At 46.1% G+C, this 21,902-nt stretch overlaps 1 protein-coding gene across 11 annotated transcripts in view; it reads right to left on the reverse strand.

Moving 5' to 3' along the window:
• Positions 1-21,902, reverse strand: part of NFYC (nuclear transcription factor Y, gamma) — a 64,937-nt gene continuing 43,035 nt past the window's right edge. For 8 of the 11 annotated variants that reach the window (XM_010862697.1, XM_010862695.1, XM_010862701.1 and 5 more), the window contains 8 exons: positions 21,038-21,109; positions 19,542-19,655; positions 16,279-16,374; positions 11,047-11,220; positions 7,407-7,565; positions 3,889-3,996; positions 1,417-1,476; positions 1-161 (listed from right to left, as the gene is read on the reverse strand). In XM_010862697.1, the coding sequence (XP_010860999.1) occupies positions 42-161; positions 1,417-1,476; positions 3,889-3,996; positions 7,407-7,565; positions 11,047-11,220; positions 16,279-16,374; positions 19,542-19,655; positions 21,038-21,109 (903 nt within the window). In that variant the 3' untranslated portion in view covers positions 1-41. The remainder of the gene's footprint in view (positions 162-1,416; positions 1,477-3,888; positions 3,997-7,406; positions 7,566-11,046; positions 11,221-16,278; positions 16,375-19,541; positions 19,656-21,037; positions 21,110-21,902) is intronic. The other 3 variants (XM_010862694.1, XM_010862704.1, XM_010862703.1) reach the window with 2 other exon arrangements.

The raw sequence follows: 21,902 nt of genomic DNA on the forward strand, positions 1-21,902 counted from the left end.
AAAATTGTGTTGGGTGTCCTTGGCCTTGCCAGCTCAGGCCCTCAGTCGCCGGTCACCTGGGGGGCCTGCCCGTCGGAGGGCTGGTTGGCTGACTGGATGAACATGGGCTGGGCGAGGTCCTGGCCAGCAGGCATGGTGACTTGCTGGATCTGGTAGAGCTGCTGCGAGGAGTGGAGAGGAGAGAGTGAGGTCACCCCGGGGAGAGGTGCATGCAGCTCCCTATGGGCCTCGAGTTGGCTGGGGGCCCCGGATACCTCAACCACCACCCACTGCACGGCGTCTGAGGGGGGAGGGGAAGTGGCAGTCTGCTGGGGCTGGGGGCAGCAGACCCAGGAGGCACCAGCCCGGTGGGAGCAGGGGTGTGTGGTGGGCAGGGAGGAGGTGCGGGGGGTTGCATTTCCTGTGGCTTTCACTTCTCTCGGCTCTGCCTCTCCCGTTAGCTCAGAGCCTCGAGCTTGCTGCACGCTGTTCCTCTGTGACAAACACAGGCAATTTGAACCACTGTACCAGCAGCCTGGAAGTCAGCATTTCCCCAACTCTTGGTAATCTTCACTGGCAGGGGCAGTAGGGATTATCCCCTCTCTTTTTCCTTAGAGTGTCTGGTTCAGGCTGAGGCCCCTGCACGGGCCCTGATGGGCAGGCAGGTCACCTGGGATTAGTCGCTTCCTATAGCCAAGACCCGTGAGGGGCGGAGAAGATGCTCATGGAGCCACCAAGAAAGGTCAGGGTCAACTGGACACAAATCCTCAGGTGTTTTCACAGAAACCCCAAAGCTAAGACCCCCTGACACAGGAGACCTGGCGTGTGAGCCTAGCATCTGGTGCTGGCAGAAGCCAGAGCTGGGTCCTGATGCCAGCTCCTCCCCTCTCTGGGCAGCAGAGAGCATAGGCTTACGCATGCCATCCTACCATATCCTCAGGGGTCTCCAGGGCCAGAGCATGGAGGGAAAGGCAGAGGGAAAAGGGAAGGTTCCTTCCTTACATGGGTTTAGAATTACTGAATTCCAGGCACCGAGAGAGCGGAGAGGTCAAGCGTTCTCTGCATTTCAACTAATCCATGAGATTAAAAAGAGCACAGCTTAGAGAAAAGCTATTCTTAAAGGAGACTGGAGACCTGCACTCTAGTCCTGGTTCTGCAATGAACAGCCAGGCAAGCACAGACAAGGCACTTCCCACCTCTAGGGCTCAGTTTACTCATCTGTAAAATGGGCACGGGGGCTATATAAAGTCTAGGGTTATTTTAAACTCCCACAAGTCTATAAACCTAGAGGACAGGCAAGACTTGTTTTTAACAACTTCTGTCCACTTATTGTTAGAAGATGATGGGACAGCTCCCCTAAGCACCAAACCCACAGACAGCACCTGCTGCCCTCCAACAACTCCTCATCCTCTGTGCCTGGCTTGGCTGGTATCTTACCTGTCCATCCGTGAACTGGCTGAACTGCTGCTGTCCTTGCTGGACCTCTGTCTGTGTGATCTGTAGGAATCAAGAAGGCAAAGTAGGCAGATGAGCTGCAGGGTCTGGCCCATCAGTCCACCAGCCCACCAGCCAGGAGAGGGTCATGAAGATCAAGTGGACAGTGCATACGAGGTACCCAGAACGAGGCCTGGCACAGCACAGGGGCTTGACGAGTAGCAGGAAAGCAAGGGTCCCTCCCCACCCCCGAGCACTGATGGCTACTCAGAGTTGGCACCACAGACAGGCCCGTGGAGATGCCAATATACAATTTCCGCAACCATCTCTCTTAATGTCCGCCCAAACCCCACCCCCACCCAAAACCACCCCCTCACTACAAGGTCTTTCTGAGGCCTGAGGCTCAAGTCAAAACAAAAACACCTAGCTCCTAGATGCTGACAGGACAGGGCACAACACTTACAGTTTAGGCAGAAACCCCAAGAGTCTGTCTTTCAACCTGTGATGGCAGACTGCAATACACTTGGCAAAGTGGTGAGTGGTCGGTGGGCTCCAAACCAAACCCTATCACTTAGATTATCTCAGTGGAATATGAAACACCCTGGCGAGCAGGAGGCCTTGGCCCTAGAAGCCCTTGTGGCAAACCTAGGAAGTACTTTTTCCGAGACAGGCCACACACAGCCCTCTGGGCCAAGGGCGGGGGCGGGGGGCAGTAAGGAAACCATTTGTCACATGTACTTAAAATCTTATGTGGGCATTTTAAATACATTTTAAAAGAAATTTACTGACATGGAGAACTGCATCATCTAATGCCAGCTGCAAGAGATAGCTTGGAAGACTTGAAAAAAGAATGAAGAATGTTTGTGTGTGTATGTGTTATCTGTGGAACATTTGACTAGCTCACGTTTGCTGTGTACCTTCTCCTGGAATCATCACAGCCACCCTGCAAGGTAAGGACTGTCTTCTCAAGTGTCCTCACAATGGCCAAGAACAAGCCATCAGGGCCTACCCATGGGGCTAAGAGAAGAACAAGGGGACAGGTGTGAAAGGGGTTTCATAACTACTGTTCTTTGTTTTGGATCTTTCTCCTCCCACGAGGGCAGGAGTTAAGTTTTGTCTTTCCATCCCCCAGTGCAAAGTAAGTACTGAAGAAATGCCTGCAGGATAAAGGAGTGATCCTGAAACAAATGGAAAATATACCTCATAGATGAGGTTTTCACTGTGCTCTGTGGCCAGCAGGACTGCCCTTCACATCAGTTGAACAGAGTTTCATTTACCTTTAAATTCCATTTACATATAATTTATTCAACAGTCATTCAGCAAACATTTACTGAGCACCTACTAAGTGCCAAACTGTTAAAATTACAATCACAATCCGTCAATCGGTTGTTAGGAAGACTCTTGACTGTCCTCAGGTGCCTCTTCCTGCTTCTTTCCTCCTCTCTTTAAGACCCAACTCTCCCCACTTTCTGGCTTTAGCTCCTGGTCCCAAAATTGACCTCTGGGGAATTCTTCCTTCTCATTTCTTCCCATCCTGTGCTACAGAAAGTTTCTGGATCCTAGGGTAGAATCTTACAAGTTTAAAGGGAGCGGGTACACTAAAGGGTGGGGTAGTCTTGAGATCTGATTCCCTGTCAGTGAGCAAGCCAATGAAGCATGGATTTGGAGAGGGCCCTTTAACCATCCCAGAGACCACACGGAACTCAGAAGCCCTGCTCTTGGCTCATTCCTCATATTTCCCCAAACGAGATCTGTGGAGACCTGCTCCACAAACTCAGCTCTGTCACAACCGTCAATAGATACATCGCACCGCAATAGACACATCGCCAGAAAGGCACTGCGCCAGACGAGTCCAGCTCTTAAACGATCACTGCTTTTTTGGGTCTGAGGCCAAGAATCGATAAACAATACCTCCCTGCCAGCATCCATGTCCCCTGCAAATAATGCCCACACCCCCAATCCCCACGCCCAGGGAGGTGGCCCCCTCAGCACCTGTGGCTCACAGCATTCAGTATCTTGGGGTGTGAGGTGAGAGGAGGGGGCAGTCTCTGGTTAGGGGTGCACAAGAAGGGGGAGGGATCTAAGTAGCTTTCCAAAGGACACAGAAGATGCCAGGACACAACAGTCATTCAGGTTTAAACATGGAAACTGAGCCTGACGATGAGGCAGCCTGTGAAAACACTTCCTTCAGTCAGACTGCATTTACACACATCAGGCTCTCCTCAGGTATCCTGAGACTCCCTCTGCCTTGTGTTTCCTTGTCCCTCGAGAACAAGACAGTGAAGAGACACACTTTGAATCCAATCCTCGGATAAAGCCCATCTGTCCTCTGGGGTGCAGAACATGTGCAGAATGTGGAGGTGGCTCTTGCTGAAGATGAGGTGGCCAGAGAGTTATGTGCCAAGCCCCCCTTTCCAGTCAGAAGCCAGATCCCGCTGGTCCCCAACTCAAGCCCTGCATCTCTGGGGGACATACCTGTTGAGCATTGGTGGCAAGCGTCTGGATCTGTCCCTGTACGACTTGGGTGCCTGATACAGGCTGGGCTAAGCGGATATACTGCAGTTGGCCGGCATTCAGCTGCACCTATGGCAAGGGCAGAGACAAGCAGACCACAGGAGACTGAACGCAACCTCGAACAGGCAAACTTTTCATGACGATAAATGGTGATTGTCCCCTACCCACCACCCAAAGAAGCCAACTCGGAAAAGCTCCTTTTAAACAGAGACCAAAATAAGCAAAACCGTAACATCCCAACCCCATCAGTCACACAAAAGAGCATGCTTCTTGAATGGACTTGGGGGAAATTCCCAGAGGACTTTGTCATACACGTGAGAACCGCACGGCTGGACCCTCAGTATTCACTGGCTCTTAGCTGTCTGCTCACAGTTTATGCTAGGAGTTTATGCCCAACTGTGACATTATTGGAATGTTTGAACCTTAAGTGTGGGCCTTTCTCTCCTCCATCTCCACCCTTCACTACCCCAGTTCCTGGCTAATCTAACACTGAGAAGAGCCCCAGCATCCACCAGGAGCCCAGAGCAGATGGCCATCACTCGGGACCACAGCCCGAGAACTACCCAGCCCCATGCTGCACATCTTGGAAGAGAAAGCTGGCCCGCTTAACTATCTCTGTCCCCAAGAGCCAGGACCAATGCGGGTCTGTGGGACTTTTAGGATCCTTGGTATTCAGCACTAGCCTCTGGCCAAACACCTCCCAAGGGGATGCTGAATCAATAAACCTTTCACAGGATACCCCATCATGGGAAACTAAAGCTACAAAAATGCCTTTAGAGTCCCTCAGGCTTACAATTAAGTCTCAGATAATACAATAATACCGCAGGCTGCATTTAATTGCGTGCTAAAAGCCTTAACTCGGGCTCTTAATGCTCCAGCATACCATGAAAGTATTAGTGCTTTGAGCGTGAGGATGAGGAGAGGACCAAGGCAGCTACAACGCGAGGGGAACTGTGGCTCAGCAAAGAAAACAGTCAGCAAAGGAAGACTATGGACAGTCATGCTCGGGATATGGGGGATGAAAGAGGCTCCAGGAAGCCCGGCAGATATGGTCTCCCTCCATCTAGGTGTCCAGACACCACCCTCCAGAAGAAAAGCTGTCTGGCCTGCTTTTCTTTTAAGGGTGAGCTTCTTGAGGGTAATATGCAAGTCATGCCTCTTTGTCCTGCAGAAAATTTTCCTCTTGCCTTCAAGAGCTAACTTCATTATATGGGCTTTTGCTACCATTAGTAAAATGCTGACGGGATGAAACTCCTGCATACAAGTGTTAAATCAAACTGCTTCTCTGAAACTTCAGCTTCAAAAAGGATTTGAACCATCAAGAAAAGATGAACACTGAACCAAGAAAAGAGGTATGTTGAAGTTCCTGGTAGAACATTCCAGAATTGTCTAAGGCAAGGTGGAGGGACACAAAATCTAAACCCACTATGAGTCTGCTTTAAAGGAGACAGGGCAAGATACTGTGACCTACTGTCATTTCTCTTCTGAGAACTTGCCAAGAAGAGTTGCTGGGAAGTTGTGATGCCAAGCATAACCCCCCACTACATTCCACATTGCTTCCAGGCCAATGTTAAATTGCTTACGAGGAGGAAGACAGCTGCACGGAGGCTTGGGAAACCTCATGTGCTGAGATTGATGGTGATTGGTCCCAGGAGTCTCCAGAACTCCAGCCAAGGACAAGGGATGAAAGACTACAAGAAGCCTGGTCCCAGGAGTGGGGGAAGGTATACTGCCGGCCATAGGGATTTTACATTTCCCAGCTGGAAAGAGCACTTTGCAGAAACTCAAATGTGACTGAAAACTCGTGAGCCAAACAGTCCTAAGCAGTTCTTAGAAGCAAGCTCTTCTTTTAGGCTTGGGCTTAGATATCTGGGAATGCTCTGCTCTTTAGTCCTCTACCACAGGGATAATCCTGGGGACCCTCACACCCTTTTAACATTAACTACAGAGCAAAGAAGCCCACCCCCCTGGATGGAAATCAACCCTGAATATTCACTGGAAGGCCTGATGCTGAAGCTGAAGCTCCAACACTCTGGCCACCTGATGAGAAGAGCTGACTCACTGGAAAAGACCCTGACGCTGGGAAAGACTGAGGGCAGGAGAAGGGGGGCAAGAGAAGATGAGATGGTTGGATGGCATCACTGACTCAATGGACGTGAATTTGAGCAAACTCTGGGAGGTAGTGAAGGACAGAGAAGTCTGGTGTGCTACAGTTCATGAGATCGCAAAGAGTTGGACATAACTTAGCAACTGAACAGTAACAGAGCAAAGCCCACTCCCTGGGCTTTCCAAAGAGGAGCATAGTTCCCTTCCCGGGAACTCGCACTCTCCTAAGTCTAGAAATGCAGACTCCTGCAGAAGTATACAGTGGAGACTAAGTCCTAAATTCTGCAACACGTCTTCTGTGCCCCCAAGTGTTTAAAAGACTCAAGTTAAAGTCACTATGAAGTGGGAACTCTACTCTGGCTTAGATGATCTTATTTTGGTGCTCTCACATGCAAAATCGAGAACCATTTATGAGAGAAGTCATGGGTTGGTGGCTGCAAGGAATCTGAAATCGACGCGTGCTTGTGTGTGTTTGTGGTCACCCCACCCCAACCCCACCCTATTTAAGAAGGAAGGGTGGGGGAAGGTGGGGGTGGGGAGAAAGAGAGAGAGAGAGGTGACAAAGAAAGAGAGAGTGATGCACACGGCCCCCTTTCCTCAGCTTTCTCTTGGCCTATTACTCTGTTAATTAAGAAGAGCTCCCCAAAATAGAGCTAAGGATACTTTTCAAGCTTCCTTCAAAGAGGAAGTGGTTAGCCAAGTCCAAGTGAGGTTCTGTATCTGCCAACATTTCATTAACAATAGGAAAGGTGAGAGGCAGGAACAGACCTGCTCTATGTCATGTGTTTTCCACATTTTTTGTGGCAAGTTGACCAATGAATAGGTGGCACATGTTACGACAAGGACTTTCTTCTTTTTTTTTTTTAAACAAAAAAACAAGTATAAGTGAAAAAGCCAACAAATGTAGGAAATGAAATCCCTCAAGGCACACAGGAAGTAGCAGTCCACAGTGAAGCAATGGATAAATTAAATGAAAGCCAAAAATACACTTTGTTGCAGGCTCCACTGGGAACTGACTCATGAATATGCAACAAGTGTATTTATGGCCTTCTCTATACACCTCCCTCTTATTATCTGCAAATCAAGACAGGACTGCCTGACAGGGCCTTTGGGCCTTGGCATGGAATAGTGGCTACAATGACCTCTTTGCACAGGCTGTGGGAGGGGAACTCTAGAGGCGCTGCCCCACAGTGGTGAGTCTGAACCTGGATTAAAGGAAAGCAGGGAGTACACAGTGAAGCCAGTTGTGGTCTAGGGTAATGGAAATACAGGTTTACAACAAAGTGTGTGTGTGTGTATTAAAATTTTTAACTGTTTCTGATTATACTGTTGAGCACAGCGCCACACAGACCCGAAGGCAGGGCAGGGCTTACCGGGATCTGCTGGATCTCTCCTGTGTTCGTGATGATCTGCTGCATCACCTGCATGGTCTGTCCAGTGCCACTCTGGGCCTGCTGGGCTTGACCTTGTGGCTGGGCCTGGACAATCTGCACCTGCTGACCTTCTCCAACTTGCATGGTTACAGGTGTGGTCTGGAAGGAAGAGTCATGAAAAAGCTGACTGAGTTCTAGCCCAGAGCCATCAGGCCTCCCAAGGGGTTAATGCTGAGCAGTTAACCAGGAGCAAACCCTCCTGAATGCCTGACCTCATCTCAACACCAACAATACTCAACCTACAGAGTCCCCCAGGACTATGCACACTCAGAGCACTGATAAAATCATTTTCCAAAATAAAAGACAGGAAAGCCGAATGGATTTTTTGGCTCAGAGTGCAAAGTATTTGCCTCAACCCCAATACCTCTCTCTATGCTTCAAATGTTGCAACTTTTCACAGCCCTTTCAGTGACAGAAAGGCAGGTATGGTAAAAAAGAATTAAAAGCAACTATGATAATTCTCCCACGACTTGGCTGAAGTCAAGCCTGGAGCAGGTGAGTTTGGAGGGCAAACCAAATGGGAAGTGGGGTCAGTTTAGGACCCTGGGCTCCTTCCCCGGCATGCAAGGCCCTGGAAAAAACATAAAGGGCACACCGGCTGTCACCCCCACTTAGTCAGAGTGACTCAAGCCCACGCTGGCCAGCTGGCTGCTCCAGATCACAGCATGGCTTCCCACAGGAGAGGCAAACACCCTTAAGACCTGGACACTGTTAAGACCTGGATCCTAATCGAGGCTATGTAAGTAATAGAATTTAAAACTTTAACAGAATTTAGCAAGAATTTTAACTTTCTAGAAATAGGAATCTCAGATTTAAGGAATTTTTGTCTAATGTATACAAAGATTCTGTGTCTCACACACTTAGAGGATTATCCAACCCAACGAAACTTGTTCCTTCGAGAGACAGTGGATTCAAACTGTCAAGAGGGTCAGTTACTTCTTTAAATCTCACATCTTTACCTCTGTAAAGATGTGACCTTTACAGATCCCAGAATAAGTTGCTCAAACTGGTGGTGGTGCTAGTAGAGCCTTTAATTACACCTGAACCCCAAGCCCTCACTTCGGGTATGATTTCTCCCCACTTGAAACCAAGAATCACCTCCTAAGATGACTCAGAGTCTTAATGAATGCTGGTCTTCAATAGATGTTGTTATCCCGATTGCTCTTACATTCTGACCGCACAGGTCTACTCTGCAGTAACGTTACCTGGGAAGGGGAAGGTGTTCTGGGAACTGTAGATGAGAAATGACTACAAACTGTAGGAGGGTAGGGAGAAAGATGACAGAGGGTAATGCATGCATGCAGGGGGCCAGGTCAACAGGAAACATCTCCCATTCTGACACCATGATCTCCAACTTAGCCTGCTCCCCAAACCTCCATAAAATGTTTCCAATTTTAGGACAGGAAACACAGGATTCACTTGACCAAAATATACTTCCTCCCAATTTTAATATGTATCGTTCCTATAAGGGTATCTGAGCTCAACTTGAAAGAGCCACTCCTGTAGGCCTAGGGAGGTGTGACAAAGCATAGCCACAAGGCCTTCCTGAGCTAGTCAGACAGGGGAACAAGAGTTGGGAGATGCTGGGAGGGACCAAGTTCACCATCCTCACAAGCCTTATCAGTTCCAAGCTGACCAAGTTCAGTGTGGCAGAGAAGAGGTAGATAAAATTCTCGCTGACTTATAAAAAAAAAAAAAAATGCATACTGCCAACTCATCACTGTACTACCAACTCAATTTTCCCAAGAGGACTTCCAAGGTATTTATTTCTAAATCATTTCAGGAAAATGAGGGCTCATGTTAGCCTGGCAGATGTCAAATCACATATGGCGTGCCCTGCAGTTGGGGCGCAATAGTCATGAGCTTTTCAGAATGATTAGCCAATCAGGGACAGCTCTTGGCAGACTCCCTTGAAGTTTCCCGGTGCTGGGATAAAGCCTTAGGCAGGCAAAGCGCTCACCACTGCGGAGGCACAAGCACCGGCCAAAGAAGGTCCCTGAGGCATCATGCTGCAGTGAATGCCTCGAGGCAGGGACTGGGATGTGGTCATCTGTAAACCCCTCCTGCCTAGCACTGTGTCTAGCAAAGAGCAAGCACTCCATAAACTTCCAAATTATGGATAAAAAAGTGAGCAGGGAATAAATTCCAAAACCATAGTAATTTAAATCTAGCTCTGTCCCATTGTTTTTTCTTTAGGCAGACCTAGCTTCAATGGCACCCCACTCCAGTACTCTTGCCTGGAAAATCCCATGGACGGAGGAGCCTGGTGGGCTGCAGTCCATGGGGTGGCTAAGAGTCAGACACAACTGAGCGACGCCACTTTCACTTTTCACTTTCATGCATTGGAGAAGGAAATGGCAACCCGCTCCAGTGTTCTTGCCTAGAGAATCCCAGGGACGGGGGAGCCTGGTGGGCTGCTGACTATGGGATCGCAGAGTCGGACACGACTGAGCGACTTAGCAGCAGCAGCAGCAGCAGCTCCTTACTAGAATACACACGGCTGTTTAGGATGGGTCCTCTGCCTGTCTTTTCAACCTGCCTAGATGCTCCCCTGTGCTGACTCTACCCTCCCCGCCTACCACTTCCAGTGCTGTTTCTCCCCACCTTGCTCATGCTGTGCCCTCTCCCAGGAAAGCCCTCCTTCCCCGCTTTATTTGATTCATTTCCATTATTCCCTGTAAGACTCACATTAATCCTTTCAGAGAACTTTCCTCTGACATTCTCTGCTACCACCTCCCTCACATCTTTTGTCGGGTACCCCTTGTGAAGCACTCCCATAACACCCTCTACACAATCCTAAGAATATCTTACACTTCCCACATGGCAAGTGCTGTAATCTCTAAGTATTTGTAGCCCCAACTAGATTCTTAAATTCTTAAAAATAGGGGCTGGTTTATTCATGCTTGTATCCTCAACACAGCATTGGACTTTAGCTAAGAGGACACTCAACGTCTGATGGATAAACAATGACTGTTAGGGAATTTGGAGTCAGGGCTCAGGAAACATAGTTCTCTTCAGCCTTTCATGATCCCCACCAATGTGGATATTAACTGCTTTCACAACAATACTATCGGGAGAGAAGGAATCTTCTGATTACTGTTCTAAAAAGAGAAGGTCACTGGACACATCCAGTGGGAGACAGAAATGATGAGGAAAAGAAGAAGAAATGTATGCAAGCTGGCAATGACGCCTGATTGCCCCCTTAAAGATACAAATTCCAATTCTGGTGGGGAGACGCAGACAGCAGGCATGGAATCCACTTAAAAGACCTCATATGAAGATGTCACTCTCTTCAAGGGGGCATCATAGAGACTTTTTTCCTCCTAAAATGTTTTAGGGACCCCAGAGAATGTCCTGTTCACTGCACTTTCCTCATGTGACCCATGAGCATGCCAGGATCCAGAGAGACTAGGTGACACATCACCTCAGCGGCCGGGTCTGGGGGCAAGTCCAGGTCTCCAGAATCCAAACCCAGTGCCCTACAATGGTCTGACTGCCCATCTGCCCCAGCCCCACTTTGCCCATCCCAAATCTAAGGGGTGCTGTCTTGCTGGGACGGCAGCCTCTGCTGCTCACAGACCTGGCCCTGCTGAGGCTGTGCGATGATGATCTGCCCAGGCTGGATGGTGGTCGTGGAGCTGGTGGTCTGCTGGCCTTGCTGCTGCCCCTGGACTTGAACGGCAGTAGGCTGCTGAGCCAGCGTGAAGTAGTACTGGACGGGCTCGGCAGGGGTCACAGACTGGCGCACCTCCTCCTGTGGGGCAGAAGGAGAGGCAGGTAAGAGGAAAAGAACCGACTCAGCAGCCGCCGCAGTGAATTTCCATTCTTCCCCCAAACGGGCTCTGCACAGTTGCCTGCTGAATGCTGAGTTCTCTACATTTGAAGCCAAGGGAAAGTGGAATTTGAAGAGACCAGTTGTGCTAAATCGAACTAAAAATAACAGATTCCATAGGCTTCACAAAACAAACATACAGCCAATTTTCTGAAGCACAGAGTAATCACCCACTGCGTGATGAGTTGCAAATGGGCAAATAATTACCGTAACTAAAACCACGCACTAGCAGTGCTTGTCAGTAAATGCTGTCAAGGCCTGTGATCTGAGAACAGTGCTAATTGCAAGTACCCCAAACACTCAGGCTGGCTCCCAACCTCCCAAATAAGCAGCACTCTCCTTATTTCATTCCCCCACCACCTCCGGAGGAAAAGAGTCAGGGAAAGGGACACAGGGCTTTTTCTGGGTTGGAATTTCAGAAGCAAATGTCAGGACCAAGAACGTTGGTAGGCAAGAGCTCAGGTTTTCACAGCATGTCGAGAGCTCGGTGGTCACTAAGGCCGAGTCTATCCAGCATCACATGTGGTTTGCTGGTACTTAGCCACAGAAGTGCAACCCAGGGGGCCTGAGGGACAGCTCTCCACTGGGGTGCTGCCTTGGCTGACTAGGGAGGTCGCATTCTGGCCGACCTGCTGAGTGAAGAGACTGTTCCTTCTTCAGCAGACGTTTTCCATGGCAGAAGGAGTAAACAACCCTCTCCCAGCCACCTCGAGCTCACAGCTGAGAGTGTAGGATGTTTACACACACTACGGCATGGTTACAGTCTGAGGGTCCGGGGTTGGTCGGCCCCTGACCACTGACACAGAGGTCGGCGTCTGCTCCGGAGGGCCCTGCGACACACAGAACCCCGCCTGGGACAACAGAAACAATACAAACATACAACCACTCGGCTGGCTGAGCAAAAATATCAGCTAAATTTACTCACTTCTGTGCTCTGGACTAAGTCTTTCAGGCTCAAGGAAAGAGGAAAAGGCTTCTCCAAGGCAGAGACCCTGTGGATTGCCTCAGAGCTCTCCAAAGGGACATACACGGTTGGTACTGACCCTATCTCCAATCTGTGCTTCCACGGCCCTTTTCTCATGAAACCTTTTTGTACTTGCTGGTCAAATTCACTACCCTCCCTGCTAGAATGACAGGCCTATGAAGGCAAAGCCTCGATCTCTCTTGCCCCCTACTGTCCCTATTACCATTCTCCTTTCAAGCACTCAATAAAAGCAGGTGCTAAATGATAAATGAATTCATAGGGCCGGGCAGACAATGGGAGGTAGGAAAGTATTTTTTTTTAAACCCAAGCTGCATGCATGCTTAAGTCGTTCGGTCACGTCTGACTCTTTGTGACCTCATGATCTGCAGTCCACCAGGTTCCTCTGTCCATGGGATTTTCCAAGCAAGAATAGTGGAGTGGGTTGCCCTTCTCTTCTCCACAGGATCTTCCTGACCAAGGGATTGAACCCAGGTCTCCTGCACTGCAGGTGGATTCTTTACTGGCTGAGCCACCAGGGAAGCCCTAACCCAAGCTGGGAGTATGACAAACACTCTTAAACCCACCAACTGTCAGCAACAGACAAGAACCCCTAACTCTTGCTCCCTCTAGGATTCTGCAGCCCCCGTGTGGGGATACACTTTTGTCCACTGTAGGATGGGGTTGGGTACTCTTTTGCTTCCGGGGAACTGGGGGCCCAGGATACTAAAACTAGGACTGCGGAGATCTAGCTTCTGAGAAACTTGGATCTCAGCATGCAAGGTTCCCTGACGGCCATTCACCCAGTCTAGGCAGATACTTTGGACACTCTGGGTTTCTAAGCTAGCCCTTCAACAGGAACCAACTTTCTAAGTTAATGTATTCTGTGCTTCAGGCCCAAACAGTATGAACCCTGGACATGATCATGCTGAGGCAGAAGAAAAAGGAAGCTCCCTTTTATTTGCATCTAGGTCTCAGTTTCCAGAACAACTTAACTGTGACAACATTATCTCCATTTCAACTCTAACTTCTCACCATTATAAATAAAGGTCCACCAGTCAACTAGATCTTGGCTATGACAGGGGTAATACTGATACCCTCCCCAGCCAAGAAACAAAGGCCAGCTACTCTTTTCAAGGCTCCTGAAATAGGTTCAATGAATTTATCTTCCCACTCAGAACTCCCTTCCCATTTTATAAAAAACATTAACCATTAAAGTCCAAACCTAACTTGAAAAAGCTCTTGGGTGATGAACGAGTATAGAGGACTAAGAACTCCAAAACTAACCAGTAGGAAGTCTTGGGGAGTAGGGAGCCCCTGGCCTTCACCAGCCCTTGGCCTGTGACTGTTCTGTCTCCAGTTATCCTTGACTACAGCAAATCTGCAAGTGAATACTGTCTTTCTGCCAGAAAAATAGCAAACACTGTACCACTTTCAGAAGCTAAAATATCCTTTTCCAAAAGCTGTGAGAACATGTAAAGAGCTTCTCCTATGCTGCCTACAGTACCCTCTTAAGCTGTTTATGAACTAGGCAATGTCTGGGACACTCTGTGAGTATCAAATAGAGGCACCAAGGTTTGCCTTATGAGGACAGGCATGTCAGCTCTCAAATCACTGGAATGGAAGGAAGCATATCTAAGCTGCTTCTGCATTAGAAGACTCATTCTGCCAATGGAGGTCAAGCTAGAAAGGGAGTGATTATGCTTGGTTTAAAGAAATGGGTGAAGAGGAAATGACGTTTCAATGAGCAGGAACTTTCAACTCATAGCTTTATGGGGTAAAAGTCAGGTCTCAACTCTCTCCTGCTTGAGTAGTCTTTACTTGCTTCACCAAAGAACAAGAGACATCTCCAAGCATCTTTGAGAAGTCAAGGACCTTAGAACAACAACTCAGTATTTCTGGCTCGTTTCTTTCCCCAGCAGCGGGAAGCCACCCCCTGTGCTAGAACAATCTCTGAATGACTGGATCAATTCAGGATGGGGCACTTGCCCAGCTTAGCAGTGGCCTCCCCAACCAGAGTGCCTGCTCTTGGAATCTCTCCAGCAGTGGAGTCTGATAAACAACACCAGAGAATGGGCAGCATCACCTCCTAGGGCCATCACCACAGTGCTGTGCAGCCAGCCCCCAAAAGCACATTTGCTTCAGTAGCAAGAATGAACTGCTGCTTCCTTCAGAAAGGGTGAGTTTTGGAGAGTAGGCGCTTTTAAAAGACTTAAGGAAGCTGCCAGCCAATTTGGAGCTTGGGAAAACTTCATGTCTACAGAGGATTAAAAGCGCTATCTTAGAACTTTAGGCCAGCTTTCGGCAATCTCAACCTTTCAAAAAAGGCCAGGCAGCAGCTGTCCCGAACAGGATGCCAATCAATGGCCTGAATGCCTGCAAAGAACTGAACCCAGGCAGCAAGGAGCTGTCTCAGCTAGACACACTTTAAAGGAGATGGATCATAGCATTCAGAGTCAGGCTAGGATGTAACAAGGAGCTCTCTGCCACCCTAGGAGAGTCAACCACTGAGGACACGGGAGGAATGGAGAGGACACGACCATTCTTTCTGGCCAGTTGGCTTGGCAGGCAGCCCACAGGGAACAAGCAGGAGTTGCTGCAAGGAGCCTGAGCAAGGCCTGATTGTCACAGAGCTCACCACCTTGTTTTTAAAGGGGGCTTCTGAAACAAATTCCAACAGGGAGAGTGGGTGAGTGGTATCAACTGTTTTGAAGAAAGAGAAGTGGTCTGAGTTCTTCTTGCAGTGACTTCTCAAAGAGGAGGGAAGCACCCAGAGGAGGAACTGAGCCGTGGACACAAACCTGCAATGTTTCAAAGGCCATGTGCAGCGGGATGACCGTGGCAGCCTGCCGCTGTAAACATCCGACTGAAAGCTCCTTGCAACGCCTTACAGCTTCCAGTCAAGGATGTTTACAGTAGCAAAGACTGCCCAGAAGAATGGAGACGCAGTGAGGCACCCCGTGCTAGGAGGGAGGTACTGAGGGCTTGCTAACCCAAAGGTCCCCAGGCAGGGTCGCAATTACAAAGGCCGTTAAAGATGCCCACTTCTCCTACACTCTCTTACTGGTTATTAACATGAGACAGCACAGGAGAATAGTCATTACTGAATGACTCCTATTTCTAAGGATAATATACTATGAAATAATTCATTAAAAACACTGAAACTTTTATTAACAAAAACAAAGCAAGTAGATCAAGGCTCAGCTTTGCTCCTGCCAGACTCTGCCACTATTCCAAGTATCTCTACTATATCCAGTGAGTCATGCAATCTGCATGCCTAAAATGATGAGCAACACAGGAGAGGGATCTATCAAAATTGCAATTAAGAGCTTTATGTACACAAAGTGCTGAAAAACAATGGTGTGACCTCTGGAGAGGAGCAGACAGAAGAGCAGGAAAGGCAGACACATTCCTTCTCGTCACTGCTTGGAAAAAGTTTAAGTGAAGGTTCTCAAATCTGGTTGCACATTAAAAGCATCTGGAGAGCTTTAAAAAGGACTGATGCCTGAGCCTCCCCCTCACAGATTCTGTTTCAGCCGGTGTGGGGGACAGAGCCTGGGCACTGGTATTTCTAAAAACTCTAACAGGTGATTCTAATGTGCAGCCAGCACACTGCGTAGAGAACCACAATCCAGAGCAAGAGAAGACCAAGTCCACTCCCTTCAAGCACAGCTATGCACACACAGAAGCTGCTTCCTGAAATCTAAAATCTTTAACCTGCTCTCCCATCCCAGACTTAAGAACTCTGATAGACTTCCCAGGATATTTCTAAATGAGCTACACTTTACTGTTGTAACTCATCTTTACTTTTCATTTTGTCTGTTTTCACTGAGACACCACCTCAGAGGCACTGAGTTAAAAGTATCCCTAAATGAGTAACAGAAGATGTTAAGGATGGATCTGGTCTAGAGAAAGAAAAGCAAAAGAAGAACAAATGACTTGTGCTGACAGAGGAAACGGAGATCGTCTGATACCAGGATGCAAGGCACCCTCTCGTCAGCAATGCCTTCCCAGCTCACCTGACGCTTCGGTGGTTTCAGCTCATCTCTTGGAACGATATCGATGAGAAAGTCAAACTGATCAAATTTTGTAATTGCCATGGCGATATCATTTCTCTGTAACAAAGAAAGCAGGGTGAAAAATTAACTTGGGGAGAAACTAGTTTACCTGGCTTTCTACTCTCCAAGTTACAAGTAAGGTTAAGACGATGACTTCTAAGTCAAACTAAAGACCCACGGCCAAGCCTATAGCCAAAAAAAAAGCACACCCAAACTCTTACAAACTTCAAATGATCAGACCTGATGGACAAACACTGACCAAAGAAGAGATACATATAGCTCATGCTCTACAGACTAGATACTTGAGCCTGCAACTATTAACACCTCTGCTAGATCCTGCTCCAAGGTCTTCCCCACAACTGTTTAGATTATCACCCTCCAGATACATTCGTACAAATCTAGCCATATCAACTGACAGGTTTCTGGTCATTCTGTGGTTAGCAAAGTTAGGCTATTACTCAACCTGATAACCCTTTAAGCCCCTAAATAATATTTTGACTCTTTGGCTCACATGTAGTTTATAATCTATTTTGAATCTCTTAGCTGAAATCCTATTTCAGTAACTTTTTACAATATTTTTGTAGTCATTGGATCTATTAATGTTAGTTTCTACAAAATTACAATTTTTATTTTGAAATTCAAAATGACAATGTCAAATTCACAGTTTAAATATTGTTTAACGTGACAGGAATACTGGAAATCTGAAGCCACTAGGGTAGGGGCTGGGGGGAAGAGAACATGAGTCAGCTGACTAATGCTACTGAAACCAAGGCCTGCTCTGATGAGGTTCTTTCTAAGAGTGACATTCCCTTTCTTTAAAAGATTTTTAAATTAAGAACCAACACACTATGTATACTTAAGGTTTGTGTACTTCATTGTAGGACAATTATAAAGCAAAAGAAAAAAAAAATAGAGAACACTAGTAAGTGACACACATATTGAAGTGCTCAGGGGAATATAAAGTTTTAAATGCATTTAAAACCAGATGATTTGGTGGACAGAGGGAAAGACAAATATGGGACTAAAATGAGTAAAGTGTTAATGGTAGATCTAGGTGGTAAGTTACACAGGTGTTCACTGTAAACTTTGCTTATGTTTAATTTTTTCATAATAAAATGTTGGAGGGAAAGTCAACATGCTAACAGAAATCCTCAGCAAGCTCTATATATCACAGTTGAAAGATGACTCATCAGATAAAATAGGAGGGGATGGAAATTTTCTGTTGTTTTCTTTTTTTTTCCCCCTTTCCTTGTCTTTGTGATGGCCCCGAGCCACTGAAATGCAAAACTCCAGCCCGACCTTCTTGCCAACCACCAGCCTGATAATAAACCCTCCCAACAGAGGCAGGGCACATATTAAGGGTGCCAGGTCTCATTTAAGATTAGTACAATATAGTATCACATTCATGATGATGTCACCTACTCAAGCTACCCAGATGGCTCATCTATGGATAGAATGAGGGGAAGAAAAAAATAAATGATCACCTTTAGACATATACTAAAGCATTCTACAGAATTTTGGAAACAGATATACTTAAATGAGTCTTTTAAACACTTTTATTTTGCCTTTTGTAATGCTAATATTTTACCAATTATCATATTTAGTGAAAAAACAAAACAAAAAAGCCAGAGAAATTTTAAGTACCCAGCTTGATGAATCTGAATAAATATATGCACCCGGGTAGCTATCACCCATATAAGAACATACAAAGTTTCCTTCTATTCCTTTCCAGTCAACTTCCTTCCCTTACCAATCTGAGGCAACCACAGCTCTGACTCCTGTCTCCATAAATGATGATAGTATATGATAGCATGTACTGTGTAATCTGTTTCTTTTGCTTAAATATGATTGAGGTTCACCCACATTCTTGCATGAATAAATAGTTTGCTTCTCTGACTGTTGAGTAGTCATCCGTTTTAAGAATAAATCTATTTGTTAATAGATTTACATCTTGATGGATATTTGAGCTGTTTCCAGGTTTTGGCTATTATAAACTAGGTTGTTACAGACAGTCTTATACAAGAATGTCCACACTTTTGGGAGTACATGTAAGAGTGGAATGGCTGGATCTGAGATTAAGGAATAGCATTTTATTAGAAAGTGCTCAATAGTTTTCCAAGGTGATCACACCACTTCACATTCTAACCAGCAGTAAATGAGTTTCAGTCATTTCACTTTCTTGTCAACATTCGGTACTGTCAGTCTTTCTAGTGGGTACAAACCAGTATCTCATTGCGGTTTTAATTTGTATTTCCCAGATGACAAATGACGTTGCATACCTTTTCGCTGTTGGTCATTTAGGTGTCTTCCTTTTTGAAGGGCCTGTTCAAGTGCTTTGCCCATTTTACTTTTTAATCTGAATTGACTCTGAAGGTAGCTTTAATTAGTTCTCTCTAGATCCATAGACTTCCTCCAAGACAACATAAGTAAGTTTTCAATATCTAGCTGCACGAGACTATAGAATTTCTAAGGGTACGAATCTCTGTCTGTTTTGTGTATTAATTCCCAGGGCTTAGAACAGTGCTTGGCACACTGTGGGTATTCATTTAATATCTGCGGAATAAATGAACAAAAGCATGCATTTTCAGTTTTGGAGATAAAGGGAAACAAAGAAAACATAATGCACTTCCTTGGCTTTGCTGTTAAAATACTGGCACTCCTGTATCTGCCATACTTCTCCTATGTCTGGGAAATCTTTCCTCTAAGAAAGGGCCTGGGTGATGAGTGGAGGGGCTGTACACCCAATGACTAAGGGGTCTTCATACAGTAAGAAAGTGATTTGCTGAATTAAAACAAAAAAAGAAACAAGAAAGAAGGAAAGGATTCCCAGGAAAAGAGAGAAGGAACAAAAATGCCAAAGAGGTTAGTGAGACTATTCTTCCTGGGACCGCTCTTTCCTGAAGACTCTCAAGCCTTCCAACTGGAAGCTGTTTAGATCTAGAAATAGATCAATAATCACTTTAGCCTCTGTTTACAGTGAGAACTCACCAAGTACAAAGTTCAGTCACTGAGCCGTGACAAACAGGGAAGTTGGAAATTAACATTCCTGGTAGGGAAATGCATACTGTCTTGGCCAGAAGGTCTGCCTGCCTCCCACCAGAAAAGGAAGATGCCAGTTAAACACATCAGTTTGACAGAGGTGTGGGAAAGAACAATCTTTGGTCCAAAGCCATGCAAGAGAAGAAGGCAAAGGCAGCTGCTTGCCTAATTCTCTACAATATTACCTGAAGAGTCCGGCGCTTGTTATCCTCTGTGTGGATCCAGGCTCGAAGAGTCAACTCTGTGATAAAAATCTGGGCTGCCTTGGCAAACAACACAGGGGCTTCTGCACTGATCATCTGCAACAGACGTAGGCCCTCCCTGTCAATCACCAGCAAGTCATTCAAACCAGTCAGTTTGTCCCTTATCTCATGTCCTGCCAATGGGCTATGGGTCAAGGACTAGAGAACAAGAAGGGGGTCGCCTCAAGAGATTCCAAGGTAAAATAAACCCATGACAAAGCAGGGACAAAGCAGGTAGCACACAGAAGAAGGGAAGAGGGAGAAAGGTTATTTATCTAGCACCTTCCATGGACTTTCTTGCTCTCATAAAAGCCTTTCAGAGAAACTAGGATTTAGGAGAAGTGAAGTGACTTGCCTATAGACACAGAGCCAGTAAGTGGAAGGATGTAGGCTCTAATCCAAAGGGAGACAACGTGGGGGAAAGATAATGAGTGCCAGTGGATTTAGGGAAAACCTCCAGCTTCTCACCCTTCTCGGCTTCACTTTTTACATAGTGAAAAAGAGGTAACAACTTGCCAGGGTTGCTGTGGGAATCAAATGAGATAATGTATGTAAAAGTGCCTGGCACATAGTAAGTCCTCAAGTACTGGAAGCTGCCTTGCCGAATCTGAATTCAAAGTTCAAACTCTTGGTCAAACAAAGCTCTGGACCCTGTGCAGCCTTTGTGAGGTGGTCTGTGGTGATCTGTCTGTGTGGTCAGAGTTAAGGAAGCAGGAGGTGAGAATTGGGATCTTGGTTCTCCAACTCTAGGTGAGTCACTTTTAACCTCTTTGTGTCTATTCGCATATCTACAGGATGGAGAAACTAGTAACTCTTATCCTGTGAACTCTCACATGGTTACTATGAGGAAGTAAGCTAATAAAAAGGAAAACTGCTATAAACTGTTAGCTTTCTATACAAATACAGGAAACTATTAATTCAGAGTGGAGAGAGTTGCTCTCTTCCTGAGAGAACTGTTAATAGGAGGTGGACTCCTAGGAATACAAAAATGGTCAACCAAAGTAAATCCTCTCACAAGCATAAACTGTAAAACAACTCACAGACTGAAAAGTTAGAACAAGTGCAATATCATTATCAGACATTTCTTAGAACTCAGATCAACTAACTAGAGACTGCAATAAGATGCCAGGAAGACGTCACTGTTCTGCTGACATGATGATACATGTTTATGCTACACAGTGGAAAGAATCAGGCAATTCAAAAAACAAATACTCAGTAGCTTGGATTTCAACAGCTAGCAAACAGGATATTCCCAATTTTTAGAAAAGTACCATACAATAATTAAAACTGTTCAATTTCAGCTCGGAACCAAATACAAAACCAACAGACAATAATACTTTTATTTTTGTTTAATTAAACTTTGAGCTCTAGAGAAATAAGCAATAATCTTCCCATTGTTTTACTTTCAACATGAATAATAAAAATGAATGTGAATTCACCTTCACATCTTCATCCAGTTTCATAATCTTCTTAATACGAGCCAGTGGGAGTTCCTGTACTCGGAAATCTTTCTGAAATGAGTAACAAGAGGTGCATAAATGGTAGGAATAATTAATAGGATGTGACAGGCAGCATGAAACCCCCTGGTTGATTTAGTCCCTCCTTTTAGAAAATATGGCAGGAGAGAAATTACAAATAAAATTAAGAAAACACAAGCTCTAGAGCAAAATACTTCTTAACCAATGCAGAGCTTCCAACAAAGGGTTTCAGGATAAACTTATGATGCCTTCTAACAGGGCCCTCATGAAAAGTAACCCCAAACAATACCAGGTTCTTTGCCAGAACAATAGAGAGATGCATTATGAATGCATTTTTCCCCCTAAGAAAGTTTACCAGTCTGCAATATGCAGATTAAAATGAGATTTCTGGCCTTAGGGGTTTTTCTCCAAGTTGCCAGTATTTCCTTCTAATCAAGGACTACAAGAGCAAGCGCCAGCAATACCTGACCACAGTGACCGCTCTCTTCAGCCAATGTGACACTGGCTATTTCTGACCTTTGCACTAACATGACACCAGAAGCCGAGGAGGAGCTCCTTACCCATCACAGCATCAAAGGCCCTGTCTTCAAAATCTGCTGGGGGTGCGGGTAGGAGTAGAAGAGTTTGGAAAAAGGGTAAGCGTGAATTTATCAGCTGCTGTTTAGGAGTAGTCCTGTCAATTTTTTAACAAACAAGACTAAGTTGGGAAGAAACCACTTAATTTTACTGTGGAAAGGATTTAGGAAAGGAGTTTTTGATCAGCATTACTCAATTACTTCTGATTTAAGTGCTTTTTCATTTTATTTTGATACTACTGGTATTTAAA

This window comes from Bison bison, unplaced genomic scaffold (genome assembly GCF_000754665.1).
Source record: "Bison bison bison isolate TAMUID 2011002044 unplaced genomic scaffold, Bison_UMD1.0 scf7180017864484, whole genome shotgun sequence".
Lineage (NCBI taxonomy): Eukaryota > Metazoa > Chordata > Mammalia > Artiodactyla > Bovidae > Bison > Bison bison.